General features: G+C 52.9%; 1 protein-coding gene across 1 annotated transcript; it reads right to left on the bottom strand.

Moving 5' to 3' along the window:
* Positions 1-101: 101 nt before the first annotated feature.
* FOXN4 (forkhead box N4) lies at positions 102-23,247 on the bottom strand. The gene is made up of 9 exons (XM_052655111.1): positions 23,162-23,247; positions 10,256-10,401; positions 6,113-6,237; positions 5,906-6,019; positions 5,465-5,592; positions 4,747-4,843; positions 3,826-4,033; positions 1,452-1,844; positions 102-361 (listed from the first exon to the last, which is right to left on the bottom strand). Exons 1-9 carry the CDS (start codon positions 23,245-23,247, stop codon positions 102-104), a joined length of 1,557 nt encoding a protein of 518 aa, XP_052511071.1.
* Positions 23,248-26,356: the final 3,109 nt, after the last annotated feature.

The raw sequence follows: 26,356 nt of genomic DNA, 5'->3' as shown, positions 1-26,356 counted from the left end.
TTCAGAGGCCTGTGGGAGGGTAGGGGGCCTTTCTTCCGGCAACACCTGGCTCCATGAGCATCCTTCCAGGGCCACGTTCTGGGGCAGGCGAGGCGGTCAGCTCAAAGCAGGGCTATCGGCTTGTTCCCCGGGGCGCCCAGGTACTGAGAGGAGGAGGTGGTGGCTGACGTGGCCACACTGTCTGGGGTCGAGTAGGCAGCGTAGAGACCGGTCACCTGAAGGTCTGGGAAGGACTGGTCACTGCCACCAGAGACGGGAGTCAGGCCCGAGGCCCCCAGCTCACAGCCCAGCGGGGAGTCTCCGAAGGGCCCCAGCGTGTCCAGGCTGAAGCCTTCATCCTTGATCTCCTCCCAGAGGTTCCCTTCCAAAGACAAGAGCGTTTATGTCAAAAGGACAGGAGTTTGAATTCTATCCTAGAGACGCAGCAAAGACCACATGTGGGCCTTAAACTCTCGACATCACAGGACAGTAGGGTGGAGCCGGCGTTCAGCCCTGGTCCTCCCCTCCCATCCCAGGCGTACTCGGGAAAATCACCACCGTCTCGGAGCCTTGGGCTCCTCTGGAGGAAGTGAGATGATCAGAGAACCCACCTCCTGGGACTGCAAGGCTTAAACTAGGGGGTGAGTGGGAAGCACTCGGCATGCGTTAAGTGGCACCATCGTGGTCAAAGTCAGGGGACAAAAGCATGATTTCCTTTTAACTGCACAGTAATCTTGGGGAGAAGCAGGGCAGTTCAAACATACCCATTTCACAGCTATATCTGACCTAGTTAGTCATTTGCTAACTAACTCACCTGCTAACTAACTCACCTGCTAACTTGTCCCGTTCCCTCACTAGACATGCAACTCCTGGAAGGGCAGGGGATTTCTCGGCCCTTGGCAGGCTCATAGTAGCCAGTGCCTGGCTGGTTTATGAGGCTTCGTTGAATCTGAACTTGCCTTGTTCATTCATTCGTTCATTCCCTGTGTACTGAGGGTGACCATGTGGGTCAGAGCATGACCTGGCATGAGGCTGGCACATGCAAGTGTACGCAGTTTCTGATTGACAACGTGGGGTCAGAGAAGGCTGGGTTGAAATGCCAGTTCTGCCACATATAGCCAGGCGGCCTCAGGCCGAATGAGGTCTGAATGAAGAAATGGGACTTTATTTCTCTTGGTCTAAGTTTTCTTAGTGGTGGAATGGGAGTGTGAAATAGCAGTGGCCTCCAAGACTGTCGCAGGCTGAGATGAGATGATGCCTCTGAAGTGCTTGGTACAAGGCCTGGTATACTGTAGGCACTAACTAAATGCCTGCTGTGATTCACTAGGATTAGGCGCTTGGGAGGTGTTTGTTGAAGGAATGAGCTGTGGGGTAAATGCCGACGGCTCTCCTTTCCCCCAGTCTTTCTGGCTGCCCCCTCCCCAGTCCCTCCCTTCCCTTCTGTTCCCCTCACCCCCTTCCTCCGACCTCACCCTGCAGAGCAAAGTCCATGATGCTGGGGTCCAGGGCATCCACCTCGGTGTTCATGTCGGTGCTGATGTTGATGAAATCCACAGGCGCCCTTCCCATGGTGGGGTGGGGGAGGGGGCTGGGGCTCAGGTCTGGCAGGGCGTGCAGAGGTGGGGTCTGGGCTGGGGCAGGAGAGTCCGGCACCAGATGTGCCTGGGGCTGTGCCTGGTGGTGCAGGGGGACCGACGGCAGGGACAGGGTCATCAGCGGCTGGGGTGGGAGCTGGGAGATGGCCAGGCAGCTGTGGGCCACGGCCGCCGTGGTGGCATGGGTCAGCACCGGGGCCTCAGGCTCCCCTGGCTTGCCAGGGCGTCGGCAGCTTTCCGGCCGGTCCGAGATCAGCTTGTCCAGCTCCTCTGCAGGCAAGTGGGAGAGGTCATTCATCAGAAGCCACCCTACAGCTCCTAGGTCCCCAGCCCAGGCCTGGATTCAAAAGTGTTATCAGCTGTGTGATTTTAGCAAGCCTCTTGGACTCTCAGGATGTCAGTCTTTTCGAGATGGCCTCATGCACTCTACACAGGGTCATGGAAATGGAATGAAATCACAAACGACATAGGGACTTGGAACAATGAGACGGGTCTCAGATAACACTGGCTCCCCTCATGGGGACAGTGCTTTATAGAATAATCCTGTAACTCTAGGACTTCACTAAAACCTCATAACAGGCCTACAAGAGGGAAATAAGGCAGAGATTACAAATCCCACGAGACCGGGACAAAAGTTATAAACATACAGGGGGCCCTAGCCAGAGACATGAAGCATTGCTGTGGACTGAAAATTGGATCCTCCTCCCTCGATGCTCTTCAACAGAAATAAGATGGAAGTTACTCAAAATTATTTTTAGTTGTTGGCTTGTGTCTCATTGACTGCAGCAGTTCTGAGACCAGACCACTAGGGTTGCACACATTTTAGAAATGAGGACACTTAGAATCTAGAAGGTGAAATGGCCTGCCCAAGATGTCACACGAAATAGGTGTCAGGACGAGCCCTGGATATCAAACCAGACCCCAGAGCTCGCAGCCAAGAGCCTACTGGGTCCTGCTATGTCCTGATCAACTTATTGAATTGTTCATCTCTGAGCTAGACTCCCATCCCCCTTCACACCCAAACTTCAAGTGTGATGCTCTCCACAGGGCCAACCCGAATATTCCAAAGGCTGGGTGGCATTAGCCTCCCAGGTCACTCTCTCTATTCACACGTCACTCGTATATCCCCAGCTTCACATCTCTTAATTAAAAAAAAAAAAAAGGTGTGATTTTTTTTTTAATCTAAAGTAACTCATGAACAGGGTAGACAGTTTGGGAAATAGAGAAACATGTGAAGAATATAAAAATTATCAGTGGTCTCTCCACAGTAAAGATTTTTATATATTTCTTCTAGTCTCAGTGTATACCTATGTATCTATATAGATATACATTAACTGACACACAAATGGGTGTGGCTATATATGCATGTTAGAATGTGACTATGTATCGGAGAAGGCAATGGCACCCCACTCCAGTGCTCTTGCCTGGAAAATCCCATGGACAGAGGAGGCTGGTGGGCCGCAGTCCATGGGGTTGCTAAGAATCGGACACGACTTCACTTTTACTTTTCACTTTCATGCATTGGAGAAGGAAATGGCAACCCATTCCAGTGTTCTTGCCTGGAGAATCCCAGGGACGGGGGAGCCTCATGGGCTGCTGTCTCTGGGGTCGCACAGAGTCGGACACGACTGAAGCGACTGAGCAGCAGCAGCAGCACATTATGTATATTGATTCATAACCTGCTTCTTCATTTATCATATTGGGAACATTTCTTTTTGAGACAGAAATATTTTTGGAATACTAATACTTGCATGGTATAATACTATATCCTATTTAATCTCCTACTGTAGGATGGCTAGATTGCTTTCAGTTTTTTACCATCAGAAATCACTTCATGATGGATAACTTTGTTCATAAACTTTTTACTAAAATCTTTTATTTCTCCAGCACAAACTGCCAAAAGTAGAATAAAGGAACCAAACTGGGGACCAAATTTGCAAAGTTTCTTGATATTACTTTGCCCTGGGAAAGTTTCACACTTTACATTCCCACCAGTTGTACATGACAGTGCTGATTTTTCCACATCGCAGCCCACACTGGGTGTTACTGTTTTATTACTTTTGAGAGTCTGTTCCAGTATGGTAAGAAAGGTAAGGAAGCCTTGCTTTCCCATGGTGGTTTTGCGTGGCATGTCCGTGGGAGACACTGGGGTTGTTAGATTCTATACTCATTGCAGGATGGGCAGGGTGCAAGCTCGTGTATGAGTGTGTGTGCGTGCGCGCGGGTGTGTGGTGGGGCGCCGGGGCCTCACCGGGGTTGGCCATGCTCCGGTGGATGGCAGCCAGGTCCTTCCTTTTCCACTTCTGCATCTCCTCCTCCATCTTGTCGATGCGGGCCAGGTTCAGGGCCCACAGGCATCCCTTGCGCGAGGAGCCGCTCATCTTGTTCTCCACCTTCTCAAAGCACTTGTTCAGGGACAGGTTGTGCCTCACAGAGTTCTTCCAGCCGTCAGGAGCTGTCTGAGGGGAGAAACGGGCCCATGGGAGACCTCTCTTCAGGGACCCCTCTCTAATCCTGTCTCCCTAGGGGCAATCTCAGACTCGGGCCTAGGGGAATAGGAGGGACAGCGTCCAGTGCTTAACCTTGAGTTGGGAAGACGAGAGGGAGCAGTGAGAACTGTGGCAAACAGGAGGGTCCATGCTCTGATTAAAGGGGCACCTGTACTTCAGCTCTGGGCAATGGTTAAGACACAAGGACAAGGCCCAAGGCTTCCAGATCTGTTCTTTTTCTCCTACTCAGGAGACAAGCAAGTGAGATGATGCTAATATGTGGATAATTTGTCAAGTGTATTAAATGCCTATCATTTTAAGTGCTCATACTTTACTGTAAGGTAACCAGACATTGCAATGCACCTCACACCCTCTTCATTTTACCCACAGTTTCTCTGTGTTTGCATCATTATGTTTTACCGAGTCTGTGCTGAATAGCTAGATTGATCCTCTAGCCTTTGCCCCCTGAGATGCCTGGTGAACTCCTATTCATCCGTCAAGGGCCCAGCTCAAATGCCCCCTTCTCTTTCTGGATTTCTTGGCCCATGTCTGTGTGAGTGCACATTGCAGGTGTCTTTGGACATGACTAGGGGACTAAAAGGGTGGCTTAGTTTGGCCCAGGTTCTAGCAGTGCCAGGGAGAGACCAGAGCCACTCTAGCCACCCCCCTCTGAGGCCCCTCACCTTGAAGTAGGGGAAGTGCTCCTTCATGAAGCTATAGATCTCGCTCACGGGCAGGCTTCCTGTCTTGCTATTCTTCAGGGCCATGGCGATCAGACAGCTGGAGGCAAAATGTGGGGCAGGCCAGATGTGAAGCCATCTCAAGCTGACAGCCCAAGGTCCCCTCTGCCAGGAAGTTGGCCCTGCGTAACCCCGCTGGTACCAGCCCCTAGACGCTCACAATGTTAGCTCTAAATACCTTTTCACGGCTCTATGTCTTTGCCACCCTCTGCCCTTGACCTTGAGCTCAGCTATTGGTAACGATTTTAGAAACCTTGTCTTTTCCTCCTTTTACCCCTTTCTCATCATTAATGGGCCTTTAGACATTAACTGAGCTGTTTAACTGCCTTCCCCAAATCTTGTGAAGTACCTAATACTATTATTTGATGCCTTTCTGCATCAGAGGGAACTGAAGCTCAGAGAGGCCAAGCCTCTTCCCCAAGGTCACACAGCCAGCTTGTGAATGACAGAGTGGAGCACTGGGCTCAGGGTCTGGAGTGGATTCTCAGCCCTGGGAACTGACTGACCACGTGATGATCCATCCTGAGAAGGGGTCCCACTTCCCAAAACCTTCCCCTGGGAAGCCTAGGCCACCACACCCAGCTCTCTGAGGTGCCCTCGAGACAGCCCTCACCCTTCTCTTCCCTGAGTCCCCCACCGTCCCAGCCCCCCAGAACCTCACCTGTAGGAATAGATGGGCTTGGGATAGTGTTTGGGGTGCAGTTCCTGGGATGAATGCACAGCCATGCGGGGCTGGGGGTAGGGAGGCCGTGCCCCAAATGGGGAGCCATACAGGCCCACAGGAGCGCACTTCCCATCAGGGGTGGGGAGTGAAGAAGGGTGGCAGGGAGAGAGATGGTGAGAGAGAGCATCAGTCACTCACGATCACCCCGCCACTCCCCCATCTTGAAGACGCAGGGTTTATAGCCCTGGCAGACCAGACCATCTTGTCTCCACCCAGCACAGGGTTTTGGGTAGAAATCAAATGAACAACCCCATGACATGGTGAAGAATGTTCTTCCCATGTTCCAGGTGGGGAAACTGAGGCTCAGAGCAGTCCCTAGCCAGCCCAAGTCAGGAGTGTCTGCTTCTGAGGCCAGGCCCCTCCACCAGCCCCCAGTACCTGCTGGACACCTGGGGGGAGCGGGAACTGAGGTTGCGAGGCGGCAGAGTACAGCTGTGGTGGGTTCTGCAGGCTGGACGAGGGCTGGCCCCCCACAGCGAACTGGTTCATTTGCTGGGGCCGGGAGAGAAGGAGATGGAGGGTCGAGGGCGACCCCAGCCCTGTAGGACACCTCCCTTGCTCCCCGACCCACGTGGTGGCACTTACACTGGCTCCGTGGTTGGTCAGGGGACTCGGACACAGCATGCCTTGGGGGGCCATGGCAGGTGGGCCTTGGAGCAGGTGGCCTGGGGTGGCTGCCATGTGCAAGTCAGCCGCCCTGGCCAAGGCACCTGGAAAAGGGAAGCGCAGCGATGCCTGGGCTGGGGGAACGGTGGCTGTGGACAGGGACAGCCCCACCCCTGGGCGCCTCCAGAGAATGAAGCCGTCTCCTACCCTTGGGGCTCAGCACATAACAGGTGCTTGGCAAACCATGTCTCTGGATGATAGTGGTAAGGATCAGCCCAGGAATAGCAGATGTACCCCCTTTTCCTGTGCTGGGCCTGTGACAGGCATTGCTAATCTATCACAGAGTCTCACTGCCCCAGCCTGACTTTAGGTAGACACTGCCGATCAAGCAAAGCTGATGTTCAATGATCCTGCCCTGGGGCCTTCAGCTCTCCTTTGAGCTCTGGCTACCACCTGGGCTCATCCTTTGTGCTTTGGTCTGTCTACTTTGTCCTTCCATCTCTGACCAGACCGTTAGTTCCCTGAGAGCTGGGACCACATTTTATATAACTCAGTGCTGCCAACACCTCGCATAGTGACAGGCATGCAGGAGATGTGCCATGATGCAGCAAACAAAGGGGCTTCCTTACTTCACAGTTCCCATCCACTGAATGCCTACTGTGTGCAACGTACTTTCTGCATTGAGTCCTCTAACACCCCATGAAGGCAGTTCTATTATCTTTTCACTGTAGGTCAGGAAAGAAGTTCAGAGGCAAAGCCATCTGCCCAAGGTCACATAGCTGTCCCCTCAGGGTTCTAGATCAGGGATCGAGAAACTATTGGCCACCAGACCAAATTGGCCCACAACTTGTTTTTGTAAATAAAGTTTTATTGGCACACAGCTACAGCCATTCATTTACATATTATGTATGGCTGGTCTTGCACAGCAGTGACAAAGTTGAAATGTTTCAACAGAGACCATCTGGCTCACAGGGTCTAAAATATTTACTGGCGCATTACAGAAAAACTGTGCTGACTCCTGCTACTGACGTTTCGGCCAAGAACAATTTGGTGAAAGAAATACTCCTAGGGGATAAGTTTTTAACTATGGGTCCTTTTAATGTACTGCAGTGATTGTTTTTGTTGATTTTTTTTCTTCTTATGACACACTTTCTGTGTTCCTAAACATTTAATCCACTTGCTATGACTGCAAACAGGCTGCCGTTTGTTGAGTATCAACTGTGTGCTGGGCCTTGTCCTCAGTACTTTTTAAACAAATATTTATTTATTTGTTTATTTATTTGGCTATGCTGGGCCTCAGTTGCAGCACACAGGATCTTCTTCACTGTGGCACACAGGATCTTTAGTTGCAGCTTGCATATGGGATCTTGTTCCCTGACCAGGGATCGAACCCAGGGCCCCTGCATTGGAAGCTCAGAGTCTTGTAGCCACTGGACCACCAGGGAATTACCTGTGATACTTTCTTTAAAGAAGTCAAAGTACTTAAAAAAATTTTTTGTGGTAACCATTTAAAAAAATTGAAGTATCTGCCATGGAGAAGTAAACTCAGCATCACCTTGAATAACATTAATATTAAATCACATTCTTCTAAGGTTTTTTTCTGGCTTAAGACTGATAGTAACTTCTGGGACTTTCCTGATAATCCAGTGGTTAAGACTTTGCCTTCCAATGCATCGGGTGTGAGTTTGATCCCTGGTCAGGCAGCTAAGATCCCATGTGGTAAGATCCCACAATATTACTTCCATTTTATGTTTTGCTGTTTGGCCGCCAAACACCAAAAAGTCAAAGCATGAAATGGAAGCAATATTGGAACAAATTCAATAAAGACTGAAAAATGGTTCACATAAAAAAAAAAAAGTTGAACTATAGTTAATTTACAATGTTGGGTTAGTTTCAGGTTCGTTTCAGGTATACAGCAAAGTGATTTAGTTTATATATATATCTATATATATAGATATAGATAAAGGGACTTCCCTGGTGGCTCAGACGGTTAAGCATCTGTCTACAATGTGGGAGACCGCGGTTCAATCCCTGGGTCGGGAAGATCGCCTGGAGAAGGAAATGGCAATCCACTCCAGTACTATTGCTTGGAAAATTCCATGGACAGAGGAGCATATATATGTATACATATATATATTTATATTTATATATAAACTTTTTATATATAATCTGAAAATCTTTTCCAGATTCTTTTCTCTTATAATTGTTTAGTTGCTCAGTCATGTCTGACTCTTTGCGACCCCATGGACTGCAGCACGCCAGGCTTCCCTCTCCTTCACTATCTCCCAGAGTTTGTTGAAGCTCATGTCCACTGAGTCGGTGATGTCACCCAACCATGTCATCCTCTGTCATCCCCTTCTCCTCCTGCCTTCAATCTTTCCCAGCATCAGGGTCTTTTCTAATGAATCAGTTCTTCAAATCAGGTGGCCAAAGTATTGGAGCTTCAACTTCAGCATCAGTCCTTCCAATGAATATTCAGGACTGATTTCCTTTAGGATGGACTGGTTGGATCTCCTTGCAATCCAAGGGACTCTCAAAAGTCTTCTCTAGCACCACACTTCAAAAGCATCAATTCTTTGGTGATCAGCCTTCCTTATGGTCCAACTCTCACATCTGTACATGACTACTGGAAAAACCATAGCTTTGACTATACAGACTTTTGTTGGCAAAGTGATGTCTCTACTTTTTAATATACTGTCTAGGTTCGTCATAGCTTTTCTTCCCAGGACCAAGTGTCTTTTAATTTCATGGCTACAGTTACCATCTGCAGTGATTTTGGAGCCCAAGAAAATAAAATCTCTCACTGTTTTCATTGTTTCTCCATCTATTTGCCATGAAGTGATGGGACCAGATGCCATGATCTCAGTTTTCTGAATGTTGAGTTTTAAGTCAGCTTTTTCACCCTCCTCTTTCACCTTCATCAAGAGGCTCTTTACTTCCTCTTTGCTTTCTGCCATAAGGGTGGTGTCATCTGCACATCTGAGGTTATTGATATTTCTCCTGGCAATCTTAATTCCAGCATGTGCTTCATCCAGCCCAGCATTTCACATGATGTACTCTTCATATAAGTTAAATAAGTAGGATTACAATATACAGCCCTGATGTACTCCTTTCCCAATTTTGAACGAGTCCATTGTTCCATGTCCAGTTCTAACGGTTGCTTCTTGACCTGAATACAGGTTTCTCAGGAGACAGGTAAGGTGGTCTGATATTCCCAACTCTTTAAGAATTTTCCAGTTTGTTGTGATCCACACAGTCAAAGGCTTTAATGTAGTCAATGAAGCAGCAAATATTTTTCTGGAATTCCCTTGCTTTTTTTATGATGCAACAGATGCTGGTAATTTGATCTTTGGTTCCTTTGCCTTTTCTAAATCCAGCTTGTACATCTGGAAGTTCTTGGTTTGTGTACTGTTGAGGCCCAGCTTGAAGGATTTTGAGCATTACCTTGCAGGCATGTAAAATGCATACAATCATGCGGTAGTTTGAACATTCTTGAGCATCGCCCTTCTTTAGGACTGAGTATAGTTCCCTGTGTTATACACTAGATCCTTGCTGTTTATCTATTTTACATATAGTAGTGTGTATATGTTAGTCCCAAACTCCAAATTTCTCTCTCCCCCACTGCCTCCAACCCAAAGTACTTCTAAAGGAGTAAAGGAACTGAACTTCTGTAAAGGGTCAGACAGCAAATATTTTAGGCTTTTGCCAGCCACGTGATCCGTCTTGTCTGTGGTTTATAACCTTTGAAAAATGTAAAAGTATTCTTAACACAAAGGCCATACAAAAACAAGCCATGGGCTGCATTAGCTCCCAGAGGTGGTCATCTGCTGAGTGCTCTAGATGTCCCTGCGGGGAGGGGTGGGGCTGTCTTTATTCTTTGCTGAAACCTGAGCTCACACAGGGCCTGGCACACCATGATGAGCAAAAGAGCAAAGCACATCCCTCTGGGGAAGGTAGAATTAGTCCCATTTTATAGAGGCAGAAACTGAGGCCTGGAGAAAGAGAGACTGACCTGGCCACGGCCACCCCCTGGTTCACGGAAGCACTGGGCGTTGCCTTTCCCCATCTCCCAGTCCCACCCCACCCTCCTGCCACCCCGCCTCACCCCACCCCTGTGCCTACCTGGGTGCACGTGTGGTACACTGGGGCCGCCCAGGTTCACACGGCCACTCGCCATCTGCTGCAGCCTCGGCACATCCACGGCCGTGAGCCACGACAGCGACTGCAGGTCCCCGGGAAGGTCATCATCGCAGGTGGTGGCCAGGAGCCTGCAGGGAGGGGCAGGAACTCGGGCAGGGGCGGGGAGCTCAGGCCAGCTCCTGGGGGCTCCTCCACCTCTGGTATCACCCCAAAAGCTTCTCACCTCCCCCAGGCCACCTCATCCTCCAATCTGCCCATCCCTAGGGAGCCCTCTTTAGCAGCCAGATTGCACATCCTCAAACCTTTCCTTTATTTATTTGCTAGACACATCTTACTCAATCCCTATCCCCAAATGATAAACACTAGTGTTTGTTGAGCACTTATTATGTGCCAGGCACCGTATCAAGTCCTTCCCAGGTAGCAACACAGAGGACACCCCCAGTCACCTGATGAGGCAGGTGTTATTATTCCCATTTCACAGATGGGCAAACTGAGGCTGATTGCCCCAAGTCACTCACCCAAGGCCAACCTGGAACAGGAAGTGGTAGGGCTGGAACCCCAGCCTGAATTCCTCACCATGACCCCAGGCAGCCCCTGGAGCTTCCAGTTAGGATACATGCCCCCCACAACTAACCCAACACCAGAGCAAAAACATTTCTTTCTATGCAAAGAAAGAGTGCCCATCAAGGATACCAGGCCCAGTACCCCCAATTTTGGGATAACCATGGCTCCCCAGTGTCCTTCAAGTGCTCACCCCACACCTCTAGGGCCCTGGGGGCCTCACAGCACCATCCTGTCTGTGTTATAATGTAGTGTGTTTGCAAACCGGCCAGGAGCCCATGCCAGCCCCACCACACCTGCCACCCCACAGGCCAGGCACTTTCTGGTCTGTTGACCCGAGGCCCACTGTCCCAATTTTAAGCTCCAAGTTTCAAAAGTAGGTGTCCTGGGACCTCAGAGAGAGAGTGGGGGGTGTGGAGCCTGGGGTTTCCTCGTGCACAGGACCGTGGGCCCAGCTGGGGCGTCAGCCTCCACCCCCTCCGCCGTCTGCATGGCCCCTCAAGCGGCTCTCCATCCCTCTCGCTCCCTTGTGTTTTAGGGCCACAGTTAGCGTTGCCATGGCACCGTTGCTCGGTTGTCACAGGGCCTGGGCCCTCAGCCCACCAAGCTAGCATCAGGTGACCGCCCGGCCGCCCTGGCGATTGGCTGCCTCGTAGGAAAACACAGCCTGGAAACGATTTGAAAACTCAGCCAGTCCGTGTCGGTGGCAGCAGTTGGCCCGGCTGCTGTCCCCTGGAGGTCCATTGTGTGACAAACGACTGTTGCCCCCATGGCACGTGGCTCCCATTGTCCTGGGGTCTCCCTGCAATTGTTTTTACAGCCCCCCCCACCCCCCTGGCTGCCGCCCATTCGACCTGCTCATAACTCATCTGGATGAGTGACAGCCACGGGCCAGGCCTGGGTGATGCCATCTGTCCCCTCGGGCCCATGGAGACCACGGGGTGAGGCTGAGGGCTTGATGTGACGCCCACCCAAGTTCCCTCCTCGCCCCGGGGCTGGCCGACCTTCCGGCCTCTGGTGGCGGGAGCCCCACCCCTGCTCAGTAACCAGCTATGGCTCCCCAGTGCCCTTGGGCTCTGCCTGGCATCGTCCTTGCCTCCTCCTGCTCCAAGGAGGAATGGAGGCGAAGCCCTGGTGCAGGTTTCTCAAGGTGGGGGCCCCACCAGAGACCCCTGAATGGTGGCATGGGGTTTGTAAAGACACCAGGGTCCTGGGCATCACCATGGGGCAGGATGTCTGGAGGCAGTTGAATCTGTTAGGTGATATGTTATTTGAGAGCTTGGACTCTGGGTTCTAATCCTGGTCTTACACACTTACCTTGGGCCACTGACTTAACCTCTCTGAGCCCCAGTTTTTTTGATCTACAAAGTTGGGCTAAATAATAGTTCCTGTCGGACTTCCCTGGTGGCTCAGTGGTAAAGAATCCACCTGCCAGGAGAGGAGATGAGGATTTGCTCCCTGGGTTGGGAAGATCCTCTGGAGAAGGAAATGGCCACCCACTCCAGTATTCTTGCCTGAAGAATCCCATGGACAGAGGAGCCTGGGGGGCTACAGTCCATGGGGTCGCAAAGAGCCAGAGACGACTTAGCAACAGCAATATTTCCTATCACACAGGATGGTCAGGATTAAATGTACTGTTGCATGAAAAGACTTGGAACCATGTCTGACTTTGCTGTCTTTAATATTAATATTAATGATAATATTAGCCAGGTCCTCTGGACTTCCCTCGTAGTGTAATAGGTAAAGAATCTACCTGCAAGGCAGGAGACCCAGGTTCGATTCCTGGGTCGGGAGGATCCCCTTGGAGAAGGAAATACTGGATTATTCTCCAGTAATACTCCAGTTACACTCCAGTATTCTTGCCTGGAGAATCCCATGGACAGAGGAGCCTGTTGGGCTACAGTCCATGGGGTCGCAAGAGTCAGACACGATTTAGGGACTAAACCACCACAGGAGTCTGAAAGTCTATCAAAGCTTTGGGCTCTGGGGTCACATAGACCTGCCCCTGCTGCTGCTACCACTAGCGGCTTCCATTTACTGAGTGCTGCTTGTGTCCTTTGACAGGCCCATTTTACAGATGGAGAAGCTAAGGCCCCGAGCTCGCAGATGCTCTGAGTTTCTTTCCCCCAGAGTGAGAATCACAGCTGTACAGGTGGTAGAGGCTGAGTTAATGGTGCTCATCTGATCAATCTTTCTTGCTGCTTGAGAGCCCCGTCAGGCTTCCCTGGCCCCCAGAGCAGCACGCACACCCCCACCCTCCCCCCCCCAGCCCTGCAGCGGCCTGGCGTCCATCCTGCCCCTGGCACCACTCTGCTCCTACACGGGAGCACAGTCCCACCTCTAGGACAGGAAAGCCCTTTCAGCTCTCTCTCCCCAACCCAACTATGCCCACCCCTGGAGGCTCACTTCAAATCCTGTGTTCTGGCTTCTTCATGCCACATTCCTGCCCCTCACTTTACCCACATGGAGACTGAGACAGAGAGAAAGGAGGCAGTTTGCTCCCAATGTCATCGTCCAGGAAAGGACTAGGGCAGGGACTCCGGGCTCACTGTGCGGGCCCTTCCAGCCAGGGAGCACCTTCTCCTCCAGGAAGTCTTTGCAACCTAGACCCCAAGCTCAGAGACCTCGTCTGCACCCTGGGTGGGTGTGTCCTGCCCGGCCATCTCTTTGCCCAGATTCTGCCTCTCGGCTCACGGAGGGCTGGCCCCCAGTCCCCATCACCCCAGGTCTCAGCACACAGTGGAGCTACTTCAATGCCTGCTTGGCCAGTCAAACAGGTTGACCCCAAGCCACCGATCCAGAGAACCTGGATGACAGGACAGTGACTGTCCCGTCCAGCAGTTTAGCTGTCCTCTGCCTCCTCGAGCCCTTGCAACAGCCTCGGGACAGGGACAGGGGGCAGGCAGCCCCACTTTACAGATGGGAAAACTGAGGCCAGACCGGTGAAAGCAAAATCATGGCCAAGACTCAACCCCCGGTCTGTCTGCTGCACTGTGGTCTGTACCTGTGGCACCACAGGCAGAGAAGCCCTGTCCTCTGGGGGAGATGCCCCGACCCTGAGTCAGGGGCTCTCAGCGGGGGCCGTGTGGACCAGCGTCACCCAGGAGCTGGTTCCACTGCAGAATCTAAGGCTCAGCCCAGTCCCTGGAGTCTCACACTGGGGCTGTGGGGCCCTGGAAGCTGGGTAATAGTGCCTCCCTGAGCTCTAGGGGGTCAGGGGTGGGGGACAGCCCTGAGAGGGTGTGGCAGGGGCTTCACACAGCTCAGGCTTTGACTGGAGAGATCTGGGTTCGAGTCCTTATGATCCCCTGTCTGTGTGACCTTGAACAAGTCACTTGAGGTCCCTGAGTCTTCATTTTCTCATCTGGAAAACGGGAGAGGAACAGACCGCTTTCTCCCTGGGCTGCTGAGGGCACCAAGTGAGACAGTGTGTGTTCAACTTCCAGTGTAGGTCTGACCCCCGCCCTCGCTCCTCGGGGGCTTACCGCTCATTCTGGGGGTGGACAGCCAGACCCTGCTTCCCTTGCTATCTCCAGCATCCCAGAGGTTGTCTGGTCTTCCCTCCCAGCCAGGCCAGAATGCCAGCCTCCCTGTGCCTGGCACGTGGCCCTGCCAGTCTCCTGTGATGGCTGTGGCTGCCTGGAGCTGTGCTGGAGCCTGCCAGCCCTGAAGCCTGGCTCACGTCCTGCTGACCCTGGCTCACTTGGCTCCAGGCACCTCTTCACCGTGGGCCACAGGAACCCGGAGGTGATGCTCTGGGGCCTAAATGGGAGTGTCCCATCCCCACTGCCTGGCCCGGGGCCCTGAGCATCTCTGTTTCCTTCTCTCCACCCTCCTCTGCCCCCCTCTCCATGGTGCCGTGTGAAGACCCCCAAAACCTCCCCCTCACCTGTGCCTTGAGTTTCCTCATTTGAGGTGTCCCCAGGGGCCTACTTCCTGCTCTGTCCTAGAGAACGTCATGTTAAATGGCCTCAACCAGGGGATCCATGGCAGTTGTGACAAGAGAAAGACTTTGTGGTTCAGGAACCACTATGGCTTCTGAGCCACAGGCCCTCGGAAAGGCACTGAATTCCCCAGCCTCAGTTTCCCCACCTGTAAAATGGGCACAAATGATAAACAGAGCTGCAGTGTCTCATACTGCGCCCAGGACTGGCATGTCAGTGTGGAGGTGAAGTGGCTTGTGAACCATCCTGCCATCTGCGAGGGTTTGGGGTTATTGCCACAAGTGAGTGTGTGTGTGAGCCTGTGCCAGTCTCTTGAATGGGTTTCTCGTCTGCTGGAAAATGATGGACATTTGCAAAGCAAAGGAAGAGGCAAGCCCAGCCCCATTGCCCTGGGGTCCCTCTGTGTCTTTGGGTGAGGAGGAGAGCACTCCCCCAACCCCGGGTCACCATGTCACTGATGCCTGCCCACCTGGGGTCACCTCCAGTGAAGGCCGTGAGGAGCATGAAACTGCAAAGATGCAGCTCCTTCCATCTGCTCCCCCCAATCCCCCACCCCCATCCTGTCTCACCCCGTCCCTCTGCTCCAACTCTCTCCCTCTCCTCACCAGCGTCTCTGTCTTCTCGGTGTGGCTCTCTGTCCCTGGGTCTGAGGGGCCCTGTGATGAAGTCCTGGCCCCGCTGTTCCTGTCTGCTGACATCAGGCGTGCTTCCGCACCTCCTGAGCCTCCGTTCCCTCCCCTGCGGAGTGGGGTGAAACTGACAGAGGCCAAGAGCCCAGGAGAGGCTCTTGCGAAACCTCTACCAGCTTCCTGCAGTCCCTTCTTTCTCTGACCCAGCATCCAGGTCACTGCCCCCCTGCCCCCATCTCCTACAGACTCGTTTCCCTCCCCCACACTCACCCACCCATCATTCTTGTGTCCCCACCGCAGGGCTGCCATTGAGCCAGGCTTTCAGGGGATGTGGCTTCCCTGATAGCTCAGTTGGTAAAGAATCTGCCTCCAATGCAGGAGACCCCTGGTTCGATCCCTGGTTCGGGAAGATCTGCTGGAGAAGGAACAGGCCACCCACTCCAGTATTCTTGGGCTTCCCTTGTGGCTCAACTGGTAAAGAATCTGCCTGCCATGTGGGAGACCTGGGTTCAATTGCAGGGTTGGGAAGATCCCCCAGAGAAGGGAAAAGCCTGGAGAATTCCAGCTGGACACGACTGAGTGACTTTCACTGTTACTTTTGGGGGATGACAGCAGTTAACCCACCCACTTATGCTCAGGTAATTCCCACACGTCCAGTTCCCCCATCTATAAAGCATTACTGGCTTTATATATATATATATATATACACATATATATATATGTGTATATATATATATATATATATATACACACACATATATAAACACATATAGTTCCCTCAGAGTCCCACCGGCCCTAGGACTCTAAGGTGGAGTAGCACCCCAAGGTTAGAAGCAAGTGTGAACCCCAAGACAGGCCGGCCTGAACAACTTCCTGACTGCATGACCATCACCTTCCCTGGGACTCAGTTTCCCTGTGTGTAAAATGTGAATAATAATAATAGCACCGACCCTAAGCGGGCTGTCAAGAACACATTGAGAGTTCATCTAAGCATCAGATCAGATGAAGCATCTAGTTTTCTGCAGAAAAAGTAGGTTAAACTATTAGCTCGGGGGCTCCAAAGGGGACCCCTGGCAATGCATCCTTCTCAGACCCAGTGGGGGAAATTTGTCACCAGCAGGGGATCCTCATTAGTGAATGGAAAGTTTCGGGTCAAAAAGAAGACGACCTAGGTAGCACTGCAGAGTCCCCTTTTGAATGAAAGGATTCCCCCACAGCTCTCCACCCACTCAGGGGGGAATCTTCCTTCTCAAAGCTCAGCCCCACTCATCTTCTTAAAATACATACACACCCCAGGGAGCACCATCACTCCCTTTCAGAGACAGGAAAGATGAGGCCAAGCCCAGTGAGCTGGCCTCAGCCACCTCCTGGCAATGGCCCCAGGTACCTGCCCCGCACCTCCCGCCTGTCCCTCCGGGGGCCTCAGTCTCCCCATCTGGAATGTTGGAGTTGAGCCTCTCGCATCTCCGTGGGGCACACTGGGACACACAGCCTGCAGGGCCTGGAGGACTATAGAGGTGGGCCGCCCAGCTCTGCCGGCGAGTGGGATGCTGAAGGGTGCCGACCCATTCCGAGGGGGTCACGGCCTGGAGCATCTGAGAGGGGGCGGACCCTGGTTAGGAGCCAGGTGGTACCCTGGGAAACTCAGTGTCAAAACAGCCTATTTTCAGTGCAATAGCGCATGCGTGCGTGTTCAGTGCTCCGTTGTGTCTGACTCTGAGACCCCATGGACTGCGACCGCCAGGCTCCTCTGTCCATGGGGTTTTCCTGGCAAGAATACCAGAGTGGGTTGCCATTCCCTGCTCCAGGGGATCTTCCCGACCCAGGGATGGAACCCGCGTCTCCTGCGTTGCAAGTGGATTCTTCACCGCTGAGCCCCTGAGGAAGCCCCCGTGCAATAGCAGGGCTGCCGTTCTTCAAGTGCGTTCTCTGCGCCTATCACTTTATACGTGTTCCACGTGTGCCATCATGCCTTTTCCTCTGAAGCCTCTGGGCTTATCAGAAGGGGGTGGGCCCTCTGCAAGGCTATCTTCTGCACTCACCGCACCTAGAAAACCTGGGCCCAGCGCTCCTGAGCTTCTTTTTGTAGCACTTCTGTGTAGTTGGTTGTGAGTGGAGGCTCTGGGGTCCACCAGGCTTGGTTTTAAACCCCACCCAGTCCTTAATAGCTATGAGATTTGTCTGCAGTCATCTGCCTCTCTGAGCCTCAGTTTGCTCATCTGCAAAATGGGGGTGCTAACACCTGTACCCATCTCATAGGGGTTTGTAAGGACTAAATGTAGTTCAGGTGGGACACCCCAGAGCACACATCAATATGTGTGACGTGCTAGCAGTTCAGATCAGCGTACACGTCCTCAGCAGGGTATGGACTCAGCATGAAGCAGGCTCCATGGGGAGGGACACAGCAGAGGATCTGACTCAGGAAGCATCCGATTCACTCCACAAATGCCTCCTGAACAACTACTTGCCAGGCCCTGTTCTGGCAGGCAGACAGAATTCCCTCTGTCCAAGCAAAGAACTTTCTAATCGACCTAGGGATGCAAAGGAGGAGAGGCCTACTCCCTGGCATGCCCGCCTTCCTGCCAGTCCACTCAGGTCTGTAACTCCCTCGTCTCCTGCCAGCCCGTGGAATGGCTGCTTACAATACCCATTCCGCAGATGGGATGATTGAGGCCCAGAGAGAGGTGGAGTTACCCCTCAGCTGCACAGCATGTCAGCAAAAGAGCTGGGATTTACACCACCCACCCTGGAGCCTCTTCACTTGGATACTCTGCCAGCATGGCTGAGCTATATCGAGTTGTAGGCAGGAAGGGCAAACCCTATTCATGTTATTTTTAGAAGGATTGGGCTGCAAGGTGCCTCCATGCTGCTGGGGCCGCTGGTCAGGGGCCATGTGGTAGCCCTGGGCAAAGAGAGAGAGCCTTGGACTCCCTGGCCACTGTTCTGCACTGGCCAGGGGGCCATGCTGGAAACACTGATGAACAACATCCTTCATCAATTAGCTATGACCCTTGATCCTTTGGAGGGATGGAAGATGAGCCCGGAAAGCGGGGCCTGGGGTGGATCAGCCCCAGGAGACCTGGACCCCAGTCCTGGCCCTGCTCCTAATGGAAGGGGGGTCCTTGTGCAGGCGACTCACTGCCTTTGGTCCTCAGGTTTCTCATGCACAGAACAGAGGTGATGGAAGGGCCCAGCTTGCTTCCGGGCTCAGGGTAGGCTGATCACTGCAGGGTCCAGCGCGGTGGTTGGCTCCAGGGCTAGGCACACGTTTGCAGAAGGGGTGGATGGCATACCCAGCATTCAGAGCAGCCTTTTACAAGGGACATCAGAACTTGTCACTGTCCTTAAAATCCATTAGCGTAGTAAGACTCAAGCTCCTTGCCGTGATCTGACCCTTGGCCATCTCCTCGCCTCTCCCCTTTGCTCTAGCCAACCTGCTCATCTTTCAGGTTCCCCAAACATTCCATGTTCTGTTTGCACATGCTGTTCCCTCTCCTGGGAATGCTGTTCCATGCACTCACTCACAGCTAGCGCTTTCTTGTGCTTCTGACCACAGCCTAACTGGTCCCTCCTTTGAGAGCTCCTCCCTCATCACCCCCATCCCTGGTGGTCCTTGCAGTGTCGTGTCAGGAATATTTAGCATTTTGCCATGAGTTATTCACTTATACATGTTTCCAGTCTTCCCACTCTAGGAGGGCAAGAACAGAGAGGCCCTCTTTTGTGGTCAGCACCCAGCAAAGGACCTGGCACCCTGTGGCATTTATTCCATACCTGCTGGAGTAGCAAAAGGAAGAGGGATCTATCCCAAGTTCAACCCAGTTCAGCTCCAACACATCTAACATTCCCCAATTTCTACCCATTTCCTGCTCAGCTTAGACACCACCTCCCCTGAGGAAGCACTCCCAGCCCAGCTCAGTATCTCCTAGTCCTTCCATCCCCTGGAATGACTACTGCTGCTAGCATCTACCCTGGCATAGATTCCTGAGCTCACTGATTTATTTTAACCCTATTATCTACCCCTGCCTTCTCAGTCCAGTCTAGTTCAGTTCAGTCTCTCAGTCATGTCTGACTCTTTGTGACCACATGGACTGCAGCACGCCAGGCCTCCCTGTCCATCACCACCTCCGGGAGTTTACCCAAACTCATGTCCATTGTGTCGGTGATGCCATCCAACCAGCTCTCTCTCAGTCCAGAGCCCACATTTAACCCTTTACTTCCTATCTTGGAGACTCTTAGAGTTCATACAGCAATTGTGCAGTGGAAGGAACAGATGTTTGAGGTTTGAATCATGTCTCAGTCCCTTTGTAGCTGTGTGACCTTAGGCAAGTCACTTCAGGCCTCTGTGCCTCAGTTTTCCCACCTGTGAAATGGAATAAGAATTCCCACCACAGAGGATAACTATGAAGATAAGATCAGATAACTTCTAAGAAAGGGTACAAGGCAGCTACTCAAACCACATTTCACTGTTTTCTCCTCTGGCCTTTCATTGTTACTAGGAGGGGTTTGCCCAGAAAATATTGTCTCTGTGGGGAGTGGGGCAGAGGCACATCTGTCTGTCCGTCCGTCCGTCTGCCCACTATGATTATAACCAGGAGGTTTTACCTGCCTTCTGGAGATGTGGTTAGTAAGAGATTGTTACATAATTACTAACTGTTCTTGTCTCCAACCCAACCTTTACACAAAAGGGATTAGCATTTCATGGAGCCGTTTATTTAGCGAACACATCTTTTGTAAGATCTTCTGTAACCGTTTACAGGAAGAAGAAAATCAAATGCCATTGTAGCAAGCTCAGAAAGTCCCCACCGGGCCAAGAGTGAGCGTAACATGCAATGATTTGATTAGGAATTTGGAAAAGAGACTCTCTCCTTTCTAGAACTTGGCTTGGGACTTGGTGCGCGTGCGAGGGCTGGATGCGTGTTTCTGGGAGTGGAAACACAAGACCCGGAAGGGAGACGGCACCCCAGGAAGGTTACCTCTCATCCCTTGCCCTCGGGTAGCCTGAGGAGCCATCCTGGCCACCCCAAACACCCAGGAGGGTGGAAGGTTGTGAAGATACTTGGATGGTCACTGCCCATGCCAGATGGAGCCCCCCGCCCCCACCAAGGAGGTTACAGCCAATGAGTGCAGCCATTCTGGAATGAGGGTGAACCATCCCCCACACTCCATGCAGTGGGAGGCTTAAGAGGAAAGGCAGGTGATGTCTGCTTGCCCTGGTCCACAGGACAGGATTTTGTCATCACTTGCGCATGCAACTTCCCTGAGTTTCTCTGGATGTGCTATTTCTCATGTGATACTTATCCATTCATCTCTCCCCCTAAGGCATATTTATAAAATATCTCCCGTGTGCCTGGCAACTGATTTGCCAATGAGAAAACCACTGTTCAGAGAGGGCAAGACTTTTGCCCAAAGTCACCTCCTTTCTTAGGGGAGGGTCTGGGGAGTCAACACCCCATATAAGGCTCTGTGATGATAACCGCTGGGCCGCATGGTCCCGGGAGAACCTGAAGTTCCAAGAATCAGCACCCTGCCTCCTCTGGCTTCTCTGGGCCTGTTTTCCAACCTGTAAAAGGAAGTTGTTGGACCTGATCTCTAGAATAAGGAGTTAGCACACAGGAAGTGCTTAATACCTCTCAGGGTCTCCTGCTACCCTGAAGAGAGTGGATTTCCAAGAGTGTTGAGCCGAGGGGGAGACCAGCTAACCCACGCTGAGCAGGAGCTGTTAGCCGTTGCTCAGGCGGTCCGAGCTGCCTGCATCCCTTGGCCCCAGGCGGGCTGGGATGCTGTTGCCAATTTGCTATCTAGGCCCAGCCTGACTCCGGACAGCTCCCTGGGGGACAAGGCAGCTGCGACGCCCCCCCCCCCCCCCCCCCCCAAGCCGTGCACAGCCATTGAGAGTTAACGGCCAAACTCCGCCCCTGGGGATGGAAGGGCAGGCAGCTGGGTGGAGGGCTGCAAGGGGGCTGGAACCAGGCTCAGAGCCACTCCCTGGAGAGGCGGGAGGGGGAATGGGAAGCCCATAAACTTCTCCTGGGCTATTATCCCAGGAGAAAAATGGGAGTGGTCGGAGAAATGGGAGTGGGCTTCGGGGAGTCGCTGTATAATCACAAAAGCTCCCCTCCACAAGAAAGCACTCTGCCTGGGTGTGGCTACAGGCTCCTCCCAAGGACCTGCGAATTGGCTCCGATGAAGACACTGAGGCACAGAGAGGGGCAGTGACTTGTCCAGGGTCGCACAGCCGTGAGGTGGTGGAGCAACTTGCTCTGTTCCAGCCCCCCGTGCTCTTCACCAGTGGGGCATGGGAGTGGTGGCCGTGGTACCCTCTGGGTGAGGGTTTGAGTCCCCACTGTCCCTGTAACTAGCTGCATCATCTTGTTAAGTCATTTAATCTGAGCCTTGGTTTTCTCATCTGCCAAATGGGCGCAACAGTGCTCGTTTCATAGGGTGGTTGTGGCACAGGCAGGCAGGCAGGTACTAAAGCGTTAAGAAACTGTCAGCTATTATTATTGTTGTTGTTGTTGTTATTTTGTTATTCTGCCTTCTGTTTATGCTGTTTAACGTAAGAAAACATCCCTGAATCCCTATGAAAAGGAAAGGCTGAACCCTCCAAGATTTCCCCAAGATCATATAGCAGGCAAGTGACAGAGACGAAATTTCTTTCAATCTAACGACTCTATGCAGTGGGTACCGTTTCTGTCCCCACTTGATGGAGGGGGAAACTGAGGCTCAGAGAGGTCCACACAACCAGAGAAGCTGGGATTCTGACCCCAGAGCCAAGCTCCTGACTCTAGTGTCGCCCCCAGTCCACCTGCCAGGGTTTAAAACCTTTCAGCACAGGAAGCCCAGAGGTCTTTGGTTGTGGGATCTTGGGGAAAGCATTCCACTTTTCTGAGCCTTGGTTTCCCCACCTGTATGATGGGGGTTCATCAGAGCAGCTCCTCAAGCTGGGCATACAGTAGGTGCCCACAAACTTCTATGTACCTGGCACATATCTAGGCTTCCAGCCTCACCCACAGCAGCCTCTCAGCAAACCCTTGTTTGAATGCATGGCCTCATTCAGGTCTCTGAAGGCAGTCTCCAGATCCACAGCCTTCTGGAAGCAGTCAGCCTCTAATGGGGGTCTGCGGTCTTCCCCAGAGGCACCGCTGGTGAGTTGCAGCAGCCCCAGGAGGCCAGACAGCCCCTGGGTAAACAGGGCTGATCTGAGGTGACAGCCTGCTCTTCTCGGGCCAGCCTCTGTCCTGTCCCCACTCCCTCATCTGGGCCGTGCCCCCTCCACCCAGGGACACATGGTGCTTGTCTTGGGGGCAGGGCACTGGGAACCAGGGCAGGCAGGCCTTCAGTGGCTCACGGGGGAGAGGCTGAAGATTCATTTTTTTCTCCTCCTCCCTCCCTTCACTGATGACCTTGAACAAGCTCTTTCTCCTTTCCTGGGGGGCATTTCCTGGAGGCCTGTTAAGCTCACTGGAGGAGAAGCCATAACTGCTATTGTCATCTCAACATCCACCCCGATGCCCAGTCTCTCACCCAGGGGGGGACTAGAGCCTGCAGGCTTTCCATGGCTCCACTGCCCCCAGGCCACGAGTCACACACCCTCAGAGAGACACCACCTTTGAGACCAAGATCTTCTAGTTCGCCTGCAAAATCACAGAACTGAATGTAACCGTAGTTCTTGGGCAGTTTCAGAAACCATAGCCAGTGCATAAACACTTGAAACAATTCAAAAAGATGTCATTTGTTATTGTCGAAGCCCTCACCTGTATTCCTGTGGAGAGGGGTGGTGATTTTGCCCTGAGTTTCGAATAATTCCTGACATCATGGATGAGATGTCACTTTCTATCATCTCCTTGGGAAAAAGACAAGCAGAAAACAAAACTGCCATCAGCAACGATGTGGACAGGATGGAAAACTCATAGTTTTCCCACAGTTCAAAAGGATAGAGCTCAACCAACAGAACACTTGAAAAAAAAATACTAGAGGATTCCTGGGAGTCACAAGTCACTTTTCCAGAGCAATTCTACAGGGTTTTAGAAGCAAATGAAGAGAATGGAATGAAATTCCAGGCTCTTTCAAATTAATGGGGGAAGGCAAAGGAAGTCTCTAGAAGCCAAATGTCAAGTCATGGAAAACATGGACTTGCAAGATAGGAATCAGAAAATCCTGATTCCCTTCCAAGCCTAGTATTGTCAACCACGGCTCAGTTATGACCACTTTGGAAAAAATAAAAAAGGACAGCCTGATGAGTCATGGACGTTTCTCTGGGGGAGCCAAATTCCCACTTGCAAAGGGAATAATCTCCGCAGGGCTCCCACCCTGGAAACGGCTTCAGAAACGTCACATGCCCTTGCTGGAAAACCAATCCAAACCCCCACCACTACCACCACCACTCCATCCTCAGCCCCCACCCCCGATACATACAAACATTATCTTTAAAAATCTCCCTTAAGTTTTCCAAACTCTGAGCCTGAAACGAACACAGAAACCCACTAAACCCTCAGATCCGCCCCCAAAGTCATCAAGGATTCTTGGAAAGGAGGAAAGAGGAGCAGAGAGAGGCAGCCCCCAGCAGCCCCTGCCCCGAGTCTCCCCCCTCCCAGGAAATGCAATGCCGGGCACTGCCCGGGAAGAGGGAAGCAAAGCCGACGGTGCAAGGCGGTACCTGGAGCCGATCTTGGCTGGGCCGCTGCCACAGGCGCTCCTGGGGCGGGCCGGGGTTTCCGAAGGGGGGGCTCCCTCGCGCTCGCCCCTCGCGTTCCGCAATTTGGCCGCCGTCGCAGCTCGAACCGTTTTTAAATTTCCCTCTCTGGAGCTGTCCAGCTCAGAGCATGCGCAGTAGCTGCGTAGGGGGGCTTTTCCCCAAGGGGTCAGTTACAGGGCAGGGTCAAGGGGATTGCAGCGGACGTTTCCCAGCAGCAGCGAGCCTTGCACGCCCCGGGGGCTCCGGGTGGGGTGTGGAGCAGTGGGTAGGGACTCCCCTGTTCAAACTTCGCCAGCAGTGGCCCTCCAAACTGCACTCCCGCGAGCATGCGTTGAGGAGCAGTGAGTGGGAGGGTGGTTTAGGCCCAAAGAATTAAGTTGCAAAAGGATGCTGGGTGCATTAAAAACTTGCAGTCCGTCACTGCCCATGGGGAAAGCAGATGGGTGGGTGTGGAGATCTGTTGCAGCCCCCTCTCTCCCCCGCAAAGGGTGTTTGCAGGGGGGCGGGGAGGGCGGTGCGGACAGGCCAGGAGGCCGAGTCGGGGCTCCAGGTAAACACGGATTCAGGCCACCTGTCTCTTTAAGAAAGTTGCGCCCGCGCGGATTGGCGCGGCGCGCTGCCGGAGGGGCCCGCGGAGCCGGGAGCGCTCGCGCCGGGCGCCTGCACCTGCCGGGACCGCTGGGGCGGGGTACCCGGGGTCCGCCAGCCCCCGTCCCGCGTGGAAAGTGAGTCGGCCCGGAGCGAGCGCGGCGGATCCCTAGGCCCGGCCGGCGGCGGGTGCGGTGGAGGCTGCGGCGCTCGCGGTCCCGCGCGGCCGGCGGAGCCCAGCCGAGCCGTTGGCGGCCGCGGCCCGCCGGTGCGCCCGCGCTCCCGCCTTCCCCGCCGCCCGGCCCGCGCCGCCGGCTGCCCCGCCCCGCGCCCGCCGCGGGAAAGGTGGCGCGGGCCGCGGGCGGCGGGGTCGGACGCGGACAAAGGTCTCCCCAGTCCCCTAAGTGGAGCTTGAGTTAGTTTGATCCTCCGAGGAAGTTTGCGTTTTCGGCCCCCCTGCGTCTTGGGCCTCTGTTGGAACAATTTGCAATGGGTAAGAACCCGCCTGCCAGTGCAGGAGACGCGGGTTCGATCCCTGGGTCCGGAAGATCCCTTGGTGGAGGGCATGGCCACCCACTCCAGTGTTCTTGCCTGGAAAATCCCCACGGACAGAGGAGCCTGGAGGGCTACAGTCCAAGGATGACCAAGGAGTCAGACAGGACTCGGCGACTTAACAATGATAATAGTCACAGTCATCCTTTATCTGCTTGTTTCTGCCGCCTGGTTTATCCTTCACACCAGCGCCTTAGGGAGCAGGATGGTCCTCTTGGGGAAACTGATGCTCTGGGCGGTAATGAGCGGACGAGGGCGCACGGGCGGAGTGGGGATGGAACCTCGGCCTCCGCGACGCCACAGCAGCTGCCCCCGAGTCTGCGTCTCTGGCGGAGTCAGGCCGGGCCTCCCATGCTTCTTGGGTTTCTGGAGGCTGTATTCCACGTGGTTTATCCCGAAGCGGGCAGGGGAACCGCGTCTCCGCACCTGTGGCTGGGAAGTCTTTCCGACCCTGTTTACTTTCAAGGAGCCGGAGCTCCCTAGGCTGGGGTGTACCTGGGTTTCATCTCTCACTCAGGTGGGCTGTGATCTTGGCCGTGCTCCATGTCCCGAGTGTTTTCTTGTAGCACCTGGGCGCCCTTGCTTCATTCTTCTCTGCCCGGAGTAAATAGATCAGCTTGCATTCTCTGGGGGTGGGGAGAATGTAATTTACAGATGCTAGTTAAGGTCATGGTCATGAAACTTCTCAGTTTTCATCCCTTCGACCTGCGTGTATTGATAATATGTATTTTGACCAGTTCTAAAGATGCTTTACATTGCTTTGAATGTCCGGGAATGACCTACAATTAGTTCAGAGGTTAAGTTGTAAGCATTCAAAGCATTTGGTTTTGTGTTAATCCTTAAGGGAGTTGTCAGTAAATAGTGTGGGGAGGCGGGCGGTTTGAGGGAGGAGAGGTAACTTGACAACCTTCTTTTGAAGTAACAATCCTTTTCATCCAGGTATACTTTTATATCTTTAGGATGGTTTGGAAAGGAAGTCTCTCTTCTGGAAACTGGCAAATTCAGTAAAGCTTTTAAAATAAAAGGCAGACAATCTTGAGTTTTTGTAGACTCATGCACTATGGGACAAAAAGAGCAAAGACTTCTCACTAAAAGAAAATAGTTGTTTAAGATA

Source organism: Budorcas taxicolor, chromosome 17 (assembly GCF_023091745.1).
Source record: "Budorcas taxicolor isolate Tak-1 chromosome 17, Takin1.1, whole genome shotgun sequence".
Taxonomy (NCBI): domain Eukaryota; kingdom Metazoa; phylum Chordata; class Mammalia; order Artiodactyla; family Bovidae; genus Budorcas; species Budorcas taxicolor.
The sequence above is the reverse complement of the archived record's forward strand: the minus strand, read 5'-3'. Positions and strand labels throughout refer to the sequence as shown.

Excerpts from the sequence above, each read along its gene's own strand:
- FOXN4 (XM_052655111.1), bottom strand. The coding sequence starts at position 23,247 with ATGATAGAAAGTGACATCTCATCCATGATGTCAGGAATTATTCGAAAC. Across the intron at positions 10,402-23,161 it reads CCCTCTCCACAGGAATACAG|GCTCCTGGCCACCACCTGCG; the intron begins GTGAGGGCTTCG and ends CCCTCCCTGCAG. Across the intron at positions 1,845-3,825 it reads CCGGAGCATGGCCAACCCCG|AGGAGCTGGACAAGCTGATC; the intron begins GTGAGGCCCCGG and ends ACTTGCCTGCAG.